General features: G+C 41.2%; 2 protein-coding genes across 3 annotated transcripts in view; one reads left to right on the top strand and one right to left on the bottom strand.

The window, feature by feature from the left end:
• rasgrp4 (RAS guanyl releasing protein 4) overlaps positions 1-4050 on the bottom strand; it is a 29450-nt gene extending 25400 nt beyond the window's left edge. For both annotated transcript variants that reach the window (XM_080053970.1, XM_080053971.1), the window contains exon 1: positions 3927-4050. In XM_080053970.1, coding sequence (XP_079910096.1) covers positions 3927-3943 — 17 coding nt within the window. In that variant the 5' untranslated portion in view covers positions 3944-4050. The remainder of the gene's footprint in view (positions 1-3926) is intronic.
• Positions 4051-11114: 7064 nt separating this feature from the next.
• ryr1b (ryanodine receptor 1b (skeletal)) overlaps positions 11115-17311 on the top strand; it is a 100675-nt gene continuing 94478 nt past the window's right edge. Inside the window, exon 1 of the mRNA XM_080053416.1 lies at positions 11115-11204. Within this exon, the coding sequence (XP_079909542.1) occupies positions 11157-11204 (48 nt within the window). The 5' untranslated portion in view covers positions 11115-11156. The remainder of the gene's footprint in view (positions 11205-17311) is intronic.

The raw sequence follows: 17311 nt of genomic DNA, 5'->3' as shown, positions 1-17311 counted from the left end.
ATCGATTCCCGCCCGCGGTCGTTCTCTGCATGTCACTCCCCTCTATGCCCCATTTCACCTCTGTCTCTCTGCACTGTCAAATACATCATCTATTCACTTTTTGACACGTTCTCTCTTAACATAAGTGGTAGGAGTAGATGTGTCTCTATCCCAGTTGTACAGATTGTAAAGCCCTTTGAGGCAAATTTTTAATGAGTAATTTTGGACTTTATCAATTATATCGACTTGATTTTACTTTTCTGTTGTTTGAGAAAATTAGCAAACCTTTTATCCTAAAAAAACATTAGGGAGTGTCATTTCAGTGTGTCACACACACACACACACACACACACACACACACACACACACACACACACACACACACACACACACACACACACACACACACACACACACACACACACACACACACACACACACACATAACCCCTTTCATTCTATTTAGGAATTTATATTAAGCTTAACCCAGGTTGGTTTTCATAAACTGCTTGAAAGATCTTCATATGACAACAGTGACATTTAGCTGATTCATATTTAGCAATTTCATTATGATTCACTATAATGGTTTTGATCCTCAAGAGCAAAATTACTGTACATCATTTACATACTCATTAGCATGGTACAGGTGGGACTTGAGCCCACAATACCATAGCTTATTTTCATTATTGAATAATCTGTTCATTTATTTTTTATTTAAAGAAATAAATTAATTGTGAACATGCCTATACTTTATACCTGGAGCCCAAGGTGAAGTCAACCATACCCAGTAAAATTAATTTTCTAGATTTATAAAAAAAAATCTTAATTTGATCAGCTGGAACAAATGCACATTTTTTTCTTTCTTTGTTGTGTCCTGTTTCATGTACCCTTATATATCCCCATGTACTGTATATGCTTCACACTTTTATATTTAATGATGTGCAAACTTTTGTGTTGAAAAAATAAAAATAAAACTCCTAACTCATCATCATACATTTGGCCTTTTACCTTTCTGACTTCTAAAAGATGCTGCTCTTATCTCAGTGCCCTTTACATCTTGTCATTCTCTCTCTCTCTCTCTCTCTCTCTGACTCACAGTGACTCCCGCTCTGTCCGTCCGTCAGTCACACATTATGGTGAGACACACTCGCTACAACACACAGAAGTGCTGATGGGGAAATGTGTTTGATGTCATGACGTTTGCCAGGGAATTTCCCCCCTGTCAGAGCAGAGCTGAGCAGGTACAGCACGCAGCGGTAACCAGTCATCTCTAGTTCTGTGTGTTTTTCTGTTTAAAAAGCCTAGGAGACAGAGTTTGTCAATAGTAATACAGTGTGTGTGTGTGTGTGTGTGATGGGCTACCAATGCAAATACTGAACACAATGGGAGTTACTGTTTGGACATTTGCATCCACCTATTCCTAAGAATCTGATACACCAACTTTGGTAAACATTATATCATTATATTACCCCCTCTATATTTAAAGTAGCTACGAGGAACTTTGAAATATTTCTGAGACAGCCTCCTTTTTCCCTCTGATGATCATAAATGACATATAGCAAATGAGATTATCAGTGCAAAAGAATGCTATTTTTATACAGTTTTTCTTAATGCCTTTGTCCAGTTACAGCTGGCGTGGTAAAGAAACACTAGCGCTTTTGTCCAAAGGGGGCCGCTAGAATCAACACAAACTGAGAGTTCCTCGTAGCCACTTTAACAGTGCAGTCATGGATGCACATGACCGCTGAACCTTGATAGTGGAAAATAAAATCCTTGTGTGAATGCTAATGGGGGGAAAAGCCCTTTGTATTCTCTTTATTTTTTAAAAATCAATGAACTCGGATCTCATTCCATCACATTGCTGATTTAATTTAGGAAAACCTTCCACATCTCCTTTTTCTCACCGACTAAAAACTCCTTCGCTCATTTTTTCCTCTTCACTCATCCCTTCGCTCTATTCAAGCCTTTCAGGAAACAGCTTCCCCTTTTTTTCTTTTGGAAAATACCCCCACTCACTCGCTTTCCCATCCGTGTCAGGACTCCTGGCTACAGATCCAGTCCCCCCCCCCTCACCCTCCACCTCTCCTCTTTTTCCCTCTCTCTCTCTCATACTGGCAGGGGGATATGCAAATTCCTGCCTTTCTTTCCTTAATTGATTAATTGAAGCCAGGGCCCTTTGAAGGCCTTGTTTGTGAGCTGCTCTCTCTCTCTCTCTCTCTCTCTCTCTCTCTCTCTCTCTCTCTCTCTCTCTCTCTCTCTCTCTCTCTCTCTCTCTCTCTCTCTCTTGCCCTCTCCTCTCCACTCACAACCTGCGTTCTTGTTCCCATTGCCTCAAGATGGGATGCATCTATACTGCCATGAGCCATTAATGCATTCAGCACAAACAATAAAGTCACTGTACCAACACCATTGTAGTTTGTATCAGAAAATGTGCAGCAAATATTCATGGATCTCTTCGGATCTTTATGAAGAAGACGATGTGTAAACGGTTTGAGATTGTAGCCTGAACCTTATAGACAACGAAATATACCTGTGCAGCTACACACTCCTTCAGTGCCATTGAATAGTTTCTTTCCCAATTTTGTTCTTTGGGAACATGCTGTACTATTCCAGTAATGCAATGTGAATCTACAAATAACCAAATAATTAAAAAACACAAGACACCTTACACCTAACCTAGAGATAACCTCGCCACTGAAGAGGAGGCATTCCATCATTCCACCTTAAACTCAAGTAGTTAAAGGTTAAATCACACTTGACACACATCTGACATCTGACTACCTTAACGATAAGCACACACACACACACACGCACGCACACACACACACACACACACACACACACACACACGCACGCACACACACACGCACGCACACGCACACGCACACACACACACACACACACACACACACACACACACACACACACACACACACACACACACAACCCCTTTCATTCCAGGCAATCTGATAAGACGTGCTGTCCCAACTCAAGCATTAAACACAGGTGAAAACACGGGCTAATAAATGTGTAGTTTCTCTTTGATCAAATCCCACCACCACAACAACATAAAAACACTCCTGAACTGACATGTCATTAGATGATCTGGACAGAGCAGAAAAAGCAGAAGACATTTCCACAGACAGGTGAGCGATATAATACAGCCGCTCAACAGGCACGTACAACTGTTGACCGTCAGAGCTTTTGCTTGTGTCTAGTGCACACAGATAATTTGAGATTGTTGATACTCTTCACTGATATGCAGGTAAACCACATCAGCTGTGACTGTGTGCCAGTTTGTGTGCCAGTTTGTGTATGTGTGTGTGTGTGTGTGTGTGTGTGTGTGTGTGTGTGTGTGTGTCTGTCTGTGTCTGTGTGTGTGTGTGTATGTGTGTCTGTGATACGCACGTCTGAAATCTTACCTTTAACACACTTTGCACTTTAGATTCAAACTATAGATTCAAACAAATAACAGACAAACAACACACTCACCCAGTGGAAAGTAACACTTATAATACCCTCTCCCACCCACCCACCCACCCCCCAATTCTCTTCAGCTTGCCAAAAAGCATTTGCATAAACCACACTATATCTCTTAACCTCAAGGATCACACATAGCATCTATTCCCGCTGCACACTCTCACACACACACACACACACACACACACACACACACACACACACACACACACACACACACACACACACACACACACACACACGCACACGCACACGCACACGCACACACACACACACACACACACACACACACACACACACACACACAGACATAGAGACAACAGTTGCTGCTGACACATACTCAGACTAACAATTGCTAAGAAACGGAGAGCTGTGTGTGCGAGAGTGTCTTGAGTGTGTGCACCAGCAGACTCTCAGTTCCAATGCACCCTACTTCTTCTTCTTTGCTTTTACTAAATGATGATTACCTCTTGGTCTTGTTCATTGCAGTGTGTTTTTCCTCCTCAGTGGCACTCCACCGTCGCTGGTGATGGGCTTGGGCATCTGAGCGTGTCCCCTACAGCTCCATGGTTGACCCTGCTGCTACCTCCTCCTTCTCCTCTTCTGTCTGTGTCCTGTGTGCGTGTGTGTGTATGTGCCCAGGACAAGCAAAGACAAGCGGGCACAACACTGCGAAAAAAAATTAAAAATACTCCACGTCAAAAAACCCCAAGATTTTTTTTCAACACTGCTGTATGTCACAGGCAGCCTTCCCCTCTCTCTCTCTCTCTCTCTCTCTCTCTCTCTCTGTCTCTCTCTCTCTCTCTCTCTCTCTCTCTCTGTCTCTCTCTGTCTCTCTCTATCTATCCGAAGATATCGATCAACCACAAATCAGCAGCAAAACAGACTTTACGCTCCCCTCTGCTTGCAAAACAAAGCTGACAGGTTGAGATTAAAAAAAGAAAAAAGTTTTCAAAGTAGAATGACAAAAAAGAGCTGAGAGAAAGTAATGCACTTGTCCCTTCAACATAAACAAGTCAGAGGCTTAAATGGAGGAACTGGCTCTGACAGATAGGGGAACTCACTTCAGTTTCTGTGTGTGTGTGTGTGTGTGTGTGTGTGTGTGTGTGTGTGTGTGTGTGTGTGTGTGTGTGTGTGTGTGTGTGTGTGTGTGTGTGTGTGTGTGTGTCTGTGTGTGTGTGTGTCTGTGTGTGTGTTCACGCAAGGGGGAAGGGGGAGGAGAGAGAGACTATAGTGAACACAAATGCAGTGCCCGTAGAGTAGAGGAAGAGAGTTAGAGAGAGAGAGAGAGAGAGAGAGCGCGAGAGAAAGAGAGAGAGAGAGAGAGAAAGAGAGAGAGAGGGTGAGAGAGAGAGAGAGAGAGAGAGAGAGATAGTGATGAGCAATCATCTGAGCACCATCAGTGTACTCCAGGAAGTTACATATGCGGTTCTGTTTTCAGAGCATCAACACAGTTTGAAAAAAAATATATAGGCCACACCTAAATGTCACTTGTTGAGGCCTTTTTTTTTATTTATTTTTACTATGGGGGCATCGCTTGAACTTGAAAGAATCAGTTCCTGAAAAGAAATGATTAGATATTTGATAACATTGTTGAATCCATCCATCCTTTTTGTGCTAGGAAGCAAGCTAAAGCACCTTTTTATTACCTTGCCAAAAATACCAGTGTGTGTGTGTGTGTGTGTGTGTGTGTGTGTGTGTGTGTGTGTGTGTGTGAGAGCTAATGCATGTTTAGGTTTAGTAGTAATCTCCTCACTTTTCAGACTCGATACTAGATTTGTTCATCCAGGGTCTCTCAGTCCCCCCCCCCCCCCCCCCCAACCCCCAAAATCACGTCCATCACCCGGATTTCTTCCTTTTCTTCTACCTCTCTGTCATTTTCTCAGGGTCTATATAGCGAAGGGCTTACAGAGGGAGGTAGTGTCTGTGCCTGTGAATGTAGCGATGCAGCTGGGCCTAGGCAGACTCAAAGGCATCCTTGTTTTAACACACACCAAGAGGAAGAAGCACCACCGAACAGGGCACATTAATGTCCCACAAGTCCGCAGAGGTGGGTTTTCTTTTGCTGCAGGAAGCTGACTGGCTGGCAGAGACAGGGAGAGAGTGAGTGAGTGAGTGGGCAATATGGCATTGAATAGCAGGGAAAGATGCACAGTCTAGGAATGCTGAACCTAGAAATGCATTTTGTTAGCCTAGCATAATTGCCTACCTCATATTTACTCTACTCTACATCTACTCTATTCTACATCTATCTACTCTACATCTACTTTTCGTTAGCCTAATAGCATAATTGCCTAAGTCATATTTAAGGGTTATAAAGTAGGGTCAAGTAGATGTAGAGTATGGTAGATGTAGAATAGAGTAGATGTAGAGTAAAAGTAGAGTAGAGTAAATATGATTTAGGCAATTATGCTATAAGGGTAATGATTTGGATTAGCTTCAGAAGAGATCATTTAGGGAGTGGAAAAGGCTACATGGAAACGTCAATGAAGAAAGCAAAAAAAAAGAAAAAAGTATTTAATGCTCTTTCCTGGCAATGTGGTAATCTTACTGTAATCTTAAGCAATAGCTCTCTAGAACAGGAAGAGCTGCAATCAACTCAGCTGGTCCATCTGAAGGACGTTTGACACACACACACACACACGCACGCACGCACGCACGCACGCACGCACACACACACGCACGCACGCACGCACGCACACACACACACACACACACACATGCCAAAGAAATTAGAAAGGCTAGTGGACCTATACTAGATTAAAATTCAACACCATAGGAACATTTTAGCTGTTGCATTGCTATCTTCAGTCTAAAAGACCCCCCAATTTAGGTTTGGTTTTTGACTAATGCCTTTAGTTTAGTTTGTAACAGACATGGAATACTAAATATTGTTCTAGGTTATCCTTGATAATGAGAAAATAAAGTTGTCATCTTGTGATACTGAGATAACAAAGCTCAATTCCACTCATTACTCATTAGAATATTATACTCAATTCACAAGTGAATCAACTCTGTAGCCTATGTGTAGAAAACTAGGGTTAACTCGATAGGCTATATAACATGATACAATTTCCTCGTGATCTCCAGATAACGTCAACCAATATTTTATTATTTCAAGAGAGTTGCTTTTTATTCATTTTACTATGTCTTAGTTTGTTTATTATTTATCATTTAGTTTTTGCCTTTTCTTAACAAATTGACTGTTTTCTATTTGTCTTCTTAAATGAATGTAAAGCACTTTGTAACTTTTAGTTTAAAAAAAAAGTGCTTCATAAATAAAGGTAGCCTTAGCCTATACAGCATATTTTAAGTAGGCCGCTGCCTAATGAGTGGGAATCTTTTTTTATTTTATTTTGTGAATCACAGGAAAACACAGGAAATAAAATATATCATTCCATGATGTCCGTCTAGGGCTTCCGTAAGTTTGTAAATGAGGTGCAATTTTTTTTCAAGGCTTTTATTTTTTAATTTCATAAAAGGAAGCATTTTAATTTGAAGGTACAGCTACAGGCGGACATACTAATCAAAGACAATTGACGGTACTAAATGTAAGAGATGAGAGTTCGACCAACATGCATTTTTATAAAGATATGTGAGGCCCTATGATACAATTTATTTCCTCCTGATGTTACTATTGGGCCTTATGTTCAGGAAACCAACACAATATATGTTTTAGCACCATTAGTTTTAAAGCTAGCCTATTGCTAACTCTAATCATTCTGCTGTATGAATGGGAGATCATTGCACTAGTTGCTACGGGTCTTATTCTGTTTACAATGTCGGCACCTTCAGGCGCGGCGCTGCAACTGCACTCAAACGGTGGAGGTGGATTCATGAGTTGGCAAAAAAATTAAAAGATGAACTCAAGCAACAGCAGCAGGTCTCTTGATTCAGGAGAACTCACACTCCCAGAATCCTGTTAGCGCGGCTTCAGTTGCGTGTCGGTGTGACCCATTCCTACGTACTAGTTACGTTTCTTACGTATTCTAAGGTTATTTCTCGCTCGCTAGTCGGACTGAGTTTTATCTCACTACGCTGCGGTCTGCAGTGGGAGATGGGTGGGAGTATGCTGAAAGATGCCAGATGGGGACTGAGCAGGTGAGGATGCCCCCCTCTCTCTCTCTCTCTCTCTCTCTCTCTCTCTCTCTCTCTCTCTCTCTCTCTCTCTCTCTCTCTCTCTCTGTGTGTGTGTGTGTGTGTGTGTGTGTGTGTGTGTGTGTGTGTGTGTGTAGCCCTGTTTACTGTCTATGATGTAACGGGATACTGTAGCCTGGTCACCGGTTCTGATTGAGTGAGTGATGCGTTTTCCTTCTGTCTGGTGCATCTCATTGCTGCTGCCTTTAATATTAGATATGCCCAAGGAGAGAGAGAGAGAGAGAGAGAGAGAGAGAGAGAGAGAGAGAGAGGGCTGTGCCACTGACATTAGGCTACACATCTCCCTCCAGGAATGTAACATGAGCAGCATCAGATTGTCCAGACATACATAGGTATATAGGAATGATGATTTTGTGAGATTATAGCATTTTTACTTATATCAGTCGAGTTTGCATGCAAGACATAGTAGCCTACATAATTATTTGTCACTATAATTATTGTCCATTTCGTGTCAAGATATTTTTATAGGCTATCTCATATACAAGAAGGTTAAGGGGATGTTATCCAATCTGAATAAGGACACAGACATGTACGCTTGATGCACACCTTTCAAATTTCTTTTTTAAAAGTATGGCTGCAACATCATTTATATCATTTTAATTTTCAATAAAGCATCTCTGAAATAAAAATGTAATACCAAAAAAATGGCCATCACGTTTACAAATGACCATAATGACACATTCAAATAGCTTGTGAGGACCGAAAATCTGTTAAACATATAAAGATCACTTAAGAGTTAAAAGTATTGTCTGCCGAAAGTCACTGTTCATTCATATATATACAATAATATAGCTTTTTATCATATATACTGACATGTTAATAACATAATACTACCTATCCAGACTAAATTGATCTATTAAGGGGTATTAGGACTGGATACGTTATTTTACTTCCTCCGGACCTAACTCCTTTAGCATGTAGAAAGTCTGTCTGTTTTTTACATTTTATTTTGCTTTTTGTTTTTCATTTATTCATCTATTACTATAACTTTGTTTTTTATTGCTTTCATGTTCGAAATAAAGACGATCAATCAATCAATCAATCAATCAATCAATCAATCAATCAATCAATCAATCAATCAATCAATCAATCAATCTATCTATCTATCTATCTATCTATCTATCTATCTATCTATCTATCTATCTATCTATCTATCTATCTATCTATCTATCTATCTATCTATCTATCTATCTATCTATCTATCTATCTGAAGTTGTGAATGTTTTTAGTTAAGAATCTTATTTTTATGTTGTACAACTGTATTTAATATCGAACTTGTATTTTGTATTGTGTTTTATGTGTAACTGTGTTCTGCTGTCCATCTTGGCCAGGTCTCTCTTGAAAAAGAGATTTTAATCTCAATGAGACTAACCTGGTGAAATAAAGGATAAATAAAAAAAAAATCTATCTATCTATCTATCTATCTATCTATCTATCTATCTATCTATCTATCTATCTATCTATCTATCTATCTATCTATCTATCTATCTATCTATCTATCTATCTATCTATCTATCTATCTATCTATCTATCTATCTATCTATCTATCTATCTATCTATCTATCTATCTATCTATCTATCTATCTATCAATCAATCAATCAATCAATCAATCAATCAATCAATCAATCAATAGGGATACCCAGTCCCTCAAACTAAAGAAAGAAGGAGGAAAGAACTGCAGGCATTGTTACATCAATAACTAAACAAATAAAATAACAATGACCACCACTATCATTTCTTTACGATGAGGTGTATGAACTTAATGACCTTGCTGGATCAGGCCCATAGTCAATAAGACCGGCCAATTGATTTTTAGACCCCTACAAAGATTTTTACGACTACAGCGGCAGAATAGAAAAGTCGGGGTGCTTTTTTACACACGATATTATATTTTATTATATTATACAGTAGAGTGCCTATATGGTGTTAAACAATATAATTATTTGTATTACTGTTCTTAGTGCTGCTAAGACCTTTGATACTTTAACATTAAAGAGTAAATTGTACATTTTATTGGAAGGATTCAAACTGAATGTGCCAAGCGTTGGGACGAACGTTGCTCTGATCCAACAGATTTTAGGTTACTCCAGGATATCGGCAGCTTTAAAGTTTAGATTTCTCCTGTTCAATTAGGGAAACACATCCCTGCATTCCAATCCCTATACTTCCCTACTATTTAGTACGCCAGAAAAAGATTTAGGATGTCCCAATACATGCATGTCAATTGTAGTATGCCTGAACATACATACATGCCCCACTAACTCCAATAGCATTTTGGAGTATTCGTCTTTATTCTCGACATTTCTCGACATAATGATCTGATTTTGTTTTCTCTCCTGTGGCCCTAAAACTCTTCTGTACTTTAGTATGCAGTGTAGTAAGAAGAAAAAGTATGTGATTTGGAACGCAGGGCATGTAATATAATGCACAATTTCCTGTTGTAAAGTGATTGTAAAACTGAAAAGTCCTCGTAGTCACCATGCGTTCCGAATTGCATACTATCTACTATTTAGTATGGTAGAAAAAAGATTTAGGATGTCCCGATTCTTCTGGCCGGATTAAGGATGGTTAGAAAATACCCGGATGTCTAGTACATCCAGCCGAGATTTTTAGTATTGAAAACAGCATGCTATTTGGGCGATTCTGACCCATAATCCAGTGCGAATCTGAAGTGAGTCAGACTCACTCACAACTCAGTATGACTGTGCCAATCCCCCACAATGCATCTCTGCGAAACCGGCCCTGCATCACTCCAGCAGGGACCGTGACAACTTGTTATTACTCAAATTATGAACATGTGAGAAAACATAATATGAAAATATTAATCTGATAAAACCTCATCAGATGAGTGGATTTAGAAATAGCAGAGCAGCTAATGGACTTGATTCTGAAGTTGGTTTGTTCAGTGCAGTTCAATAATTCACTTTGAGGAGTTCAGGTGTGTGTGTGTGTGTGTGTGTGTGTGTGTGTGTGTGTGTGTGTGTGTGTGTGTGTGTGTGTGTGTGAGAGAGAGAGAGATCTGTTCTTGTTGCACTCTTCCCAAAAGCTGGTCCGTACCCCGCTTTCCTTTTATAGCCTCAGACATGTGGAAGGGAGGGTAGGTGGGTGGGTGTGTGTGTGTGTGTGTGTGGGGGGGGAGGCAGCCCTCTGTGTCAAGGAGTGGCCCACTTCTACAAACATGGCGGCACCAGTGGGATGGAAGCTGTGTAAATGTGTAACAAGGTGCCTGCCCCTCCCTCAGCTGCGGTGTGTGTGTGTGTGTGTGTGTGTGGGTGTGTGTGGCAAGGAGAGAGAGGGGAGAGAGAGAGGTATCAGGGAGAGCCTCACTCTCTCTCACAACACCGTGAGAGCCACAGGACTCGTGCTGTGCTCCAGCACACACACACACCCTCCTACACACACACACACGCACACACACTAGCACTGAGCAGGAGAGACAGAGCAAAGGGACGTAGCAAAGGAGATAAAAAAAAAAAAATCCCAATATTGAAGATTTTCTCTTTCCTCCTGAGGAGCTGCGAATAACCCTCGGAGAAGGATGGCGGAAGGGGGAGAGGGAGAGGAGGAGATTCAGTTCCTGAGAACGGTGAGTCCGGCTTACTTTATGATTAAATGTTATTTCATCTTGACGGGGAGAAGGCTAACCTGCACTGGCTTATGGAGAGAAGTTTGAGAGGTGTGTGTGGGCTGGAGAAGGAATTGAGGAGTAATGCACTTTGAATTGTCTCGTGTCTGAATTGTGCTATATACAGGTATATATCAACTTGCCTTGTCTTTCCTAATGAGAACAGTCAGATAGAATAATATGATCATTTCTACTTTAGAACATTATACTCCTTCAGTCTCCACCGGTTTCAGTTTCATCGCGTCTGTCAGTTTTGCTCTTCAGGCAGTGCGATATTTAAGTCATTCGTGCAGTTGCAGTTCTCGGAGCCAAGCCATGCTGCTGTATATAGTTTATACTATTTTTGCAGCGCCCTGAATGTGCCATCATGACCCTCTTTATCAGTTGCTCTCCTTTTTAAACTTGGTAATTGATTTCTTTAATCTCCTGCGTAGAGTGTAGACATCTGGGGTTGTGAACCTACATTATTAGTCCACGTGATCATTTTTTTATTTGATCAGAATACATTGCTCATTTTCTTGTCTAAAAAAAAAAAAATAATTCCATATTACTTCCAGAAGTTTCTGGGCTTTAGAATAGTTGGGGTAAAAGTGGATGTGTGCATATAAGCGTGTGTGTGTGTGTGTGTGTGTGCGTGTGTGCGTGCGTGCGTGTGTGTGTGTGTATGTGATAGCTAGATAGACAGGGGCTGGTGCATCTGTTAGCATCGTTATCTATTTATATCTTGAGGGAAAGTAGAGCCTGTCAGTGTGGGGTGAGGAGGCAGAGCAACAAGCTAGCAGGAGGCTCCGGGGGACAGCTGGCCAAAGGGCTGCATGGCGTCTTAGGAGCCCAGGAGAAGGTTTGGTGACAGGGAGGAGATACTCCAGATATCCCAATTCACAGGCTCACAGTTACCAGTGGGATTGACCCTGAAAAATGACCCAAAACTGGGGCGCTCTGGTGGCGTAGTGGATAGAGTGCGTACCATATTGGCTCCGGCCTTCGTTGCAGTGGTCGCGGGTTCAAATCCGACCCGTGAACCTTTACTGCAGGTCATCCCCCCTCTCTCTCTCTCTGTCTCTCTCTCTCTCTCTCTCTGTTTCCCCATTTCAACTCTGTACTATCTAATAAAGATTGAAAATGACGAAACATAAACTTTAATAAAAAATAACCCAAAACTGCTGACGTGGTGAAAATAGCTTTCTGTAGCTCAAAAGACAGACAGAGAGAACGAGCATGCAGTACCTGGCATGATAAGGAATTGTGCTGAATATAGAAGCTTTTCTTTAAAGACCTACTTCACCAGTGGAAATATGAAGGTGTATTGAACTCTGAGATCCTATGTAGTATAAATGTGCAAACATTTTAGAAATCGGTTCATCCTAGCCTGAGAAAAGGCAGAAAGAGAGTTTTATGTTCTCACTGTCTAACCCTACATTTTCCCATGTGTGACATCATGCATGGGAAAATGTAGGGTTAGGATTAACAGGACAGCTGGGCCAAGGGAAGACTGAGGAAAGACTGAGGGAAGAAAAATCTCATTCATTATATTATAATAGTGATTTTATAAAGATAGAACGCCGATTCCATGTGGGTGAAGTATTCCTTTAATACATTTTGTGCTGTTTTAAAGTAGGTAATTCTCAAACCTAAACTTAGCTAGGTTACTGTACGAGGAAGTGTTTACATCTGGAGCTAGGATATGATTGAGATCCATATCAATGCAATACTTTCCAGCTATCTAAATGGAATCAAGTTCAGTATATTAGTGGTATTTTTGACTGTAAATTGATCTTCAGTGCGATAAACAGTTGTCTTCTGTTACTCATTACACAAACACAAGACATAACTCATCACTTATATAAAACACAAACCCCTAATTGTGTCAGCTTTTAAAGATGGACTCAGCGTTTCTGGAGAATGTTTGTTGTTTAAAATCAGTGAATACCTCCCAACGATTCGCTACCTCTCTGTATTGTTTGTGCGCTGGAAAAGAATTTGGTTTTAATACACAGCCTAGGTTCTGTATATGGGTATGTAAACAAAGGGGGGACCACCATAGCTGGCAACATTCCAGTTTACAGAGCCTAGGCTGTGGATTCCTGAAACACTGCATTTTTTTCAGCGCACACACATTACCTACAGGTATCAACAAGCATTGACAATTGCTTTGAAAAAATATATGTACGAAAAACAAATTACACTGTTAACAATAAGATGATACACTTTTAATGAAAGCCAATACAAGTCTAGTCATTAATAGTGAACAATTGCCCGCTTGATAAAGTTAAAACATCCTCAAACAGGAGACTCATCCCTGCTCACTTAATTGCTTTTTTGAAAAGAGCATCAACAGAAACCCTCCACGGTAAAATGAAATGTCTTTCTGTTTAAATTCAACCCCCTTGCTTTACAACTCAACACCAGAGCTGCAACGTGTACCTGTCTGATACTTCAATGTAGCTGATGTCTTTTGAAATAAATGTTCAAGTGAAAAAGACTCGCGGACAGTGTAGCAGCACGCAGAAAAAACACAAGCATATTATACTGATGGACAGGAATCTTCTGAAGCTTGTGGCGTCAGCTCACACAGTATCACAACAACACAGCTGTTCCTTGTTACAACACTACAAACGTTTTTTTTTGTTTATATATCTTTGCTTCTTGAACAAGCTAATGAATTGTGAGACACTTAAAGGAAAACCGGCGTTCTATCATTATAAAATCGCTATTATAATAAAATTAATGAGGTTTTTCTTCCCTCAGTCTTTCCTCAGTCCTCCCTTGGCCCAGCTGTCCTGTTAATCCTATTCCTAACCATACATTTTTACTACTGTGATGTCACACTACTAACATGTAAGGTTAGACAGTGAAACCATAAAAGACTCGTTCTGCCTTTTTCTCAGGCTAGGATGAACTGATTTCAAAAATGTTAATACTACATAGGATCTCCAAGTTCATATTCCCACCGGTGAAGTAGGTCTTTAAGCTTTTTTTATGCCTTCAGTGGGCCACAGATTGAAGCATGAATTATTGATGTCATGTACTTCAATGGGGTCTATGGTTGACACTGACACTGTTGGAGGTCATGGCTTCAATCCCCACAGGATACTGGGCTAGAAATGCACTAGTAGTGGTTCTTCTGTGTAAGGACGTTTTGAGTAAAGCAACTGCCAAAATGTCTGTCTGTTAATTAGAGATCCAGTGATGGGAGGTGTTTGTGTGTGAGTCAGCAGTTAAAGGGTTTTCCCCTTGTTTGTATTGGAGCACAGAGGAGTTCTTACCTCACCGGGACCAGATGGGGCAGCAGACTGTAGTCATAATATTTGCCTAATCTCTTTATAGTGACGTTGTGTGTGTGTGTGTGTGTGTGCGTGTGTGCGTGTGTGTGTGTGTGTGTGTGTGTGTGTGTGTGTCTGTGTGTCTGCCTTTGTGTGTGTGTGTGCCAAGGATCACCTTACATCCGCCCCTCAAACAGACATTACATCATCTTACAATGTCTTATAGTAATTGTCCTTTCAAAATCTTTTTATTTTTTTTATTTTTTTTTAGTTCAAATTTAGGCATATTTTTGAGAGATGATTTTATATGCGCCTACCAAAAGTGACTGAGCATGCAGGTTTTCAGGGCAGGCTGCAGGTTGAGAAACCTATTGTTGTCTATTTGAGGAAATAAATGATAGAAGTAATCCCGTTATTTGACTTACTGTCATTTGTATCCTCTGTTATTCTCATTGTTTGTCACCTCTGCTGAGAATCATCCGAAAAGCAGAAAGGCTGTGTGAATTTGTCATAATGCGAATGTTAACTGTCTGCTACTGAGCTACTAATGTTCTGTTTTTCCCCCTTGGGAGTTTTGTTTAATAGTAAGAGAAGAGATTAGATCCTTTCCATGCTGCTTCCTCCTCGGATACTCAGATGGGGTAATGCAGGAAAATGTTATTCATCATAGGCCCTCTTCAACACATCTCCAGCGATACTTTTCACATTACAAAAGGCCCCCCACACACACACACACACACACACACACACACACACACACACACACACACACACACACACAGACACACACACACACACACACACACACACACACACACACACACACACACACACACACACACACACACACACACACACACACACATTGCTCAGCAGTGCTTCTCACACTATTCTATTCTGGGTTTTATATTGTGTTATTCTGATATGGCCCAGGCCTGTGACTCACACGGTGCTGAGTGAGCGATCCCTCTGTGTGTGTGTGTGTGTGTGTGTGTGTGTGTGTGTGTGTGTGTGTGTGTGTGTGTGTGTGTGTGTAGCTGCACTACTTATTCACTGTAGTGGGTGCACTGACTCGCTGGTGGGGATTAGTCATAGCACCTGATGTACAGTACAGCAGGTTACTGTAATTCTCTCTCCACTCAAACAAAGTGGACATGCTCTTTGCCACACACACACACACACACACACACACACACACACACACACACACACACACACACACACACACACACACACACACACACACACACACACACACACACACACACACACACAGTATACAGGTATATCTAGAATTCAACCTTTTCCAGGAAAAAAAATACCTCCATGCAAGCACTTCAGCAGCCCCCACATATGCTGTCAAGAGATTGGCCTATCTTGCAACAGCCAGCGGTCTTTGCTTTTCTATTTTAAAAAAGTGCCACAGAGCGCTGAAATGTATCACTGTGCCATATATACTATATACGAACACCTAAGAATCTGCATCAGGTAACCTAGAGTTCATTCAATGTCGCCGTTTATTTGCCGGTTTAATGCTAAAGTCGGCCGTGTCCCCGTTTTGTGCTGCCCACATTTTTGTAGTTTGAATCACACAAGCGGATAGGGTTTTGAAAAGGGCATCGGAGCTCCAGTCCATAACAGCAGTTTCTTTTTATAGTGTGTGCCACTATAAGCGCACAGGGAGAAACCAGAGGAGTCAGTGTCCTACTTGCCAGCATCCTTTTGGGAGGTGTGTGTGTGTGTGTGTGTGTGTGCGTGTGTGTGTGTGTGTGTGTGTGTGTGTGTGTGTGTGTGTGTGTGTGTGTGTGTGTGCGTGTGTGTCTCTGTGTGTGTGTGCATGCGTGCGTGTGTGTCTGTGTGTCTGTGTGTGTGTGTCAAGTCAACCCAGACCTCTTTTATTGTTGTGACAGGTAATATAGCGTTTGTGACCATGTAGGTGGCTGCTCCTGTCACCAGTTTGTGGCTGCAAACAACTGTAATAACTCAGAACTGTATGAGCACATTCATGTTTCCAGCCAGCACTGCTTTGGTGATTTCCAGGTTGGGGGCTATAGTGGACAGTGGATGTCTCTCAATTTTTAAACACAATGAAGCCCAGTTTAAATGTTATCTTTTGAACTAGAAATTGACAATTCATTTCTCACTGGCTGAATATTGGATATGCTGCGGAGTATTTGAAGATTTTTGAGGTTGTGGAGTTTGTGCTATTTTTCCTTTATTTGAGAGACAGTGGAGATAGTGAGATACAGAGAAGGACTAGCCTGGTCCTACCAGACCATCGTACTTCATTTCATTTGTACAGAAGGTCTGGAATCGCTCAATTGACAAACGTTAACTCACTTGGAGGCGGGTGTCTGTTGAAGTTTAAAACTATTGGATCTGCCCAGTGCCACTCTGGATCTGCCAACCAATCGCATAACGTTTGGTCGTGACGTATGAAATGTGCCGGCTTCTGCAACTGAAACTGGCACACGTCATTGTTCTCCGCAACTCCCTCTGTTCGCTGATTGGACCAGTAAAAATTCTGAAGGAGAAACTGAAGGGAAATGAAAATTGAGCGGATGTAGGTAGGCTGGCGGTGCCAGGCTAGAGAAGAGTTGCACGGAGGGAGAGATGGGGATAGAGGATGTCGTGGTTGGATGGTGTGTGTCTAAACCACTCAATATTCAGATGCCAGTGACTTTTTAGGCCGTGCTTCCTAGGGATGGTTTCAAGTTCAGTTTCAAGTTCGTACAATACCCACAATTGTTAACCTTGTTTACCAAAATCTTCACCTCGTATCCCTTTTTTTCAGTCAATTAGGAG

This window comes from Ammodytes marinus (genome assembly GCF_949987685.1).
Source record: "Ammodytes marinus genome assembly, chromosome: 3".
In the NCBI taxonomy this organism is placed as follows: Eukaryota; Metazoa; Chordata; class Actinopteri; order Uranoscopiformes; family Ammodytidae; genus Ammodytes; species Ammodytes marinus.
Note: the sequence above shows the minus strand (reverse complement) of the source record. Positions and strands in the feature narration are given on the sequence as shown.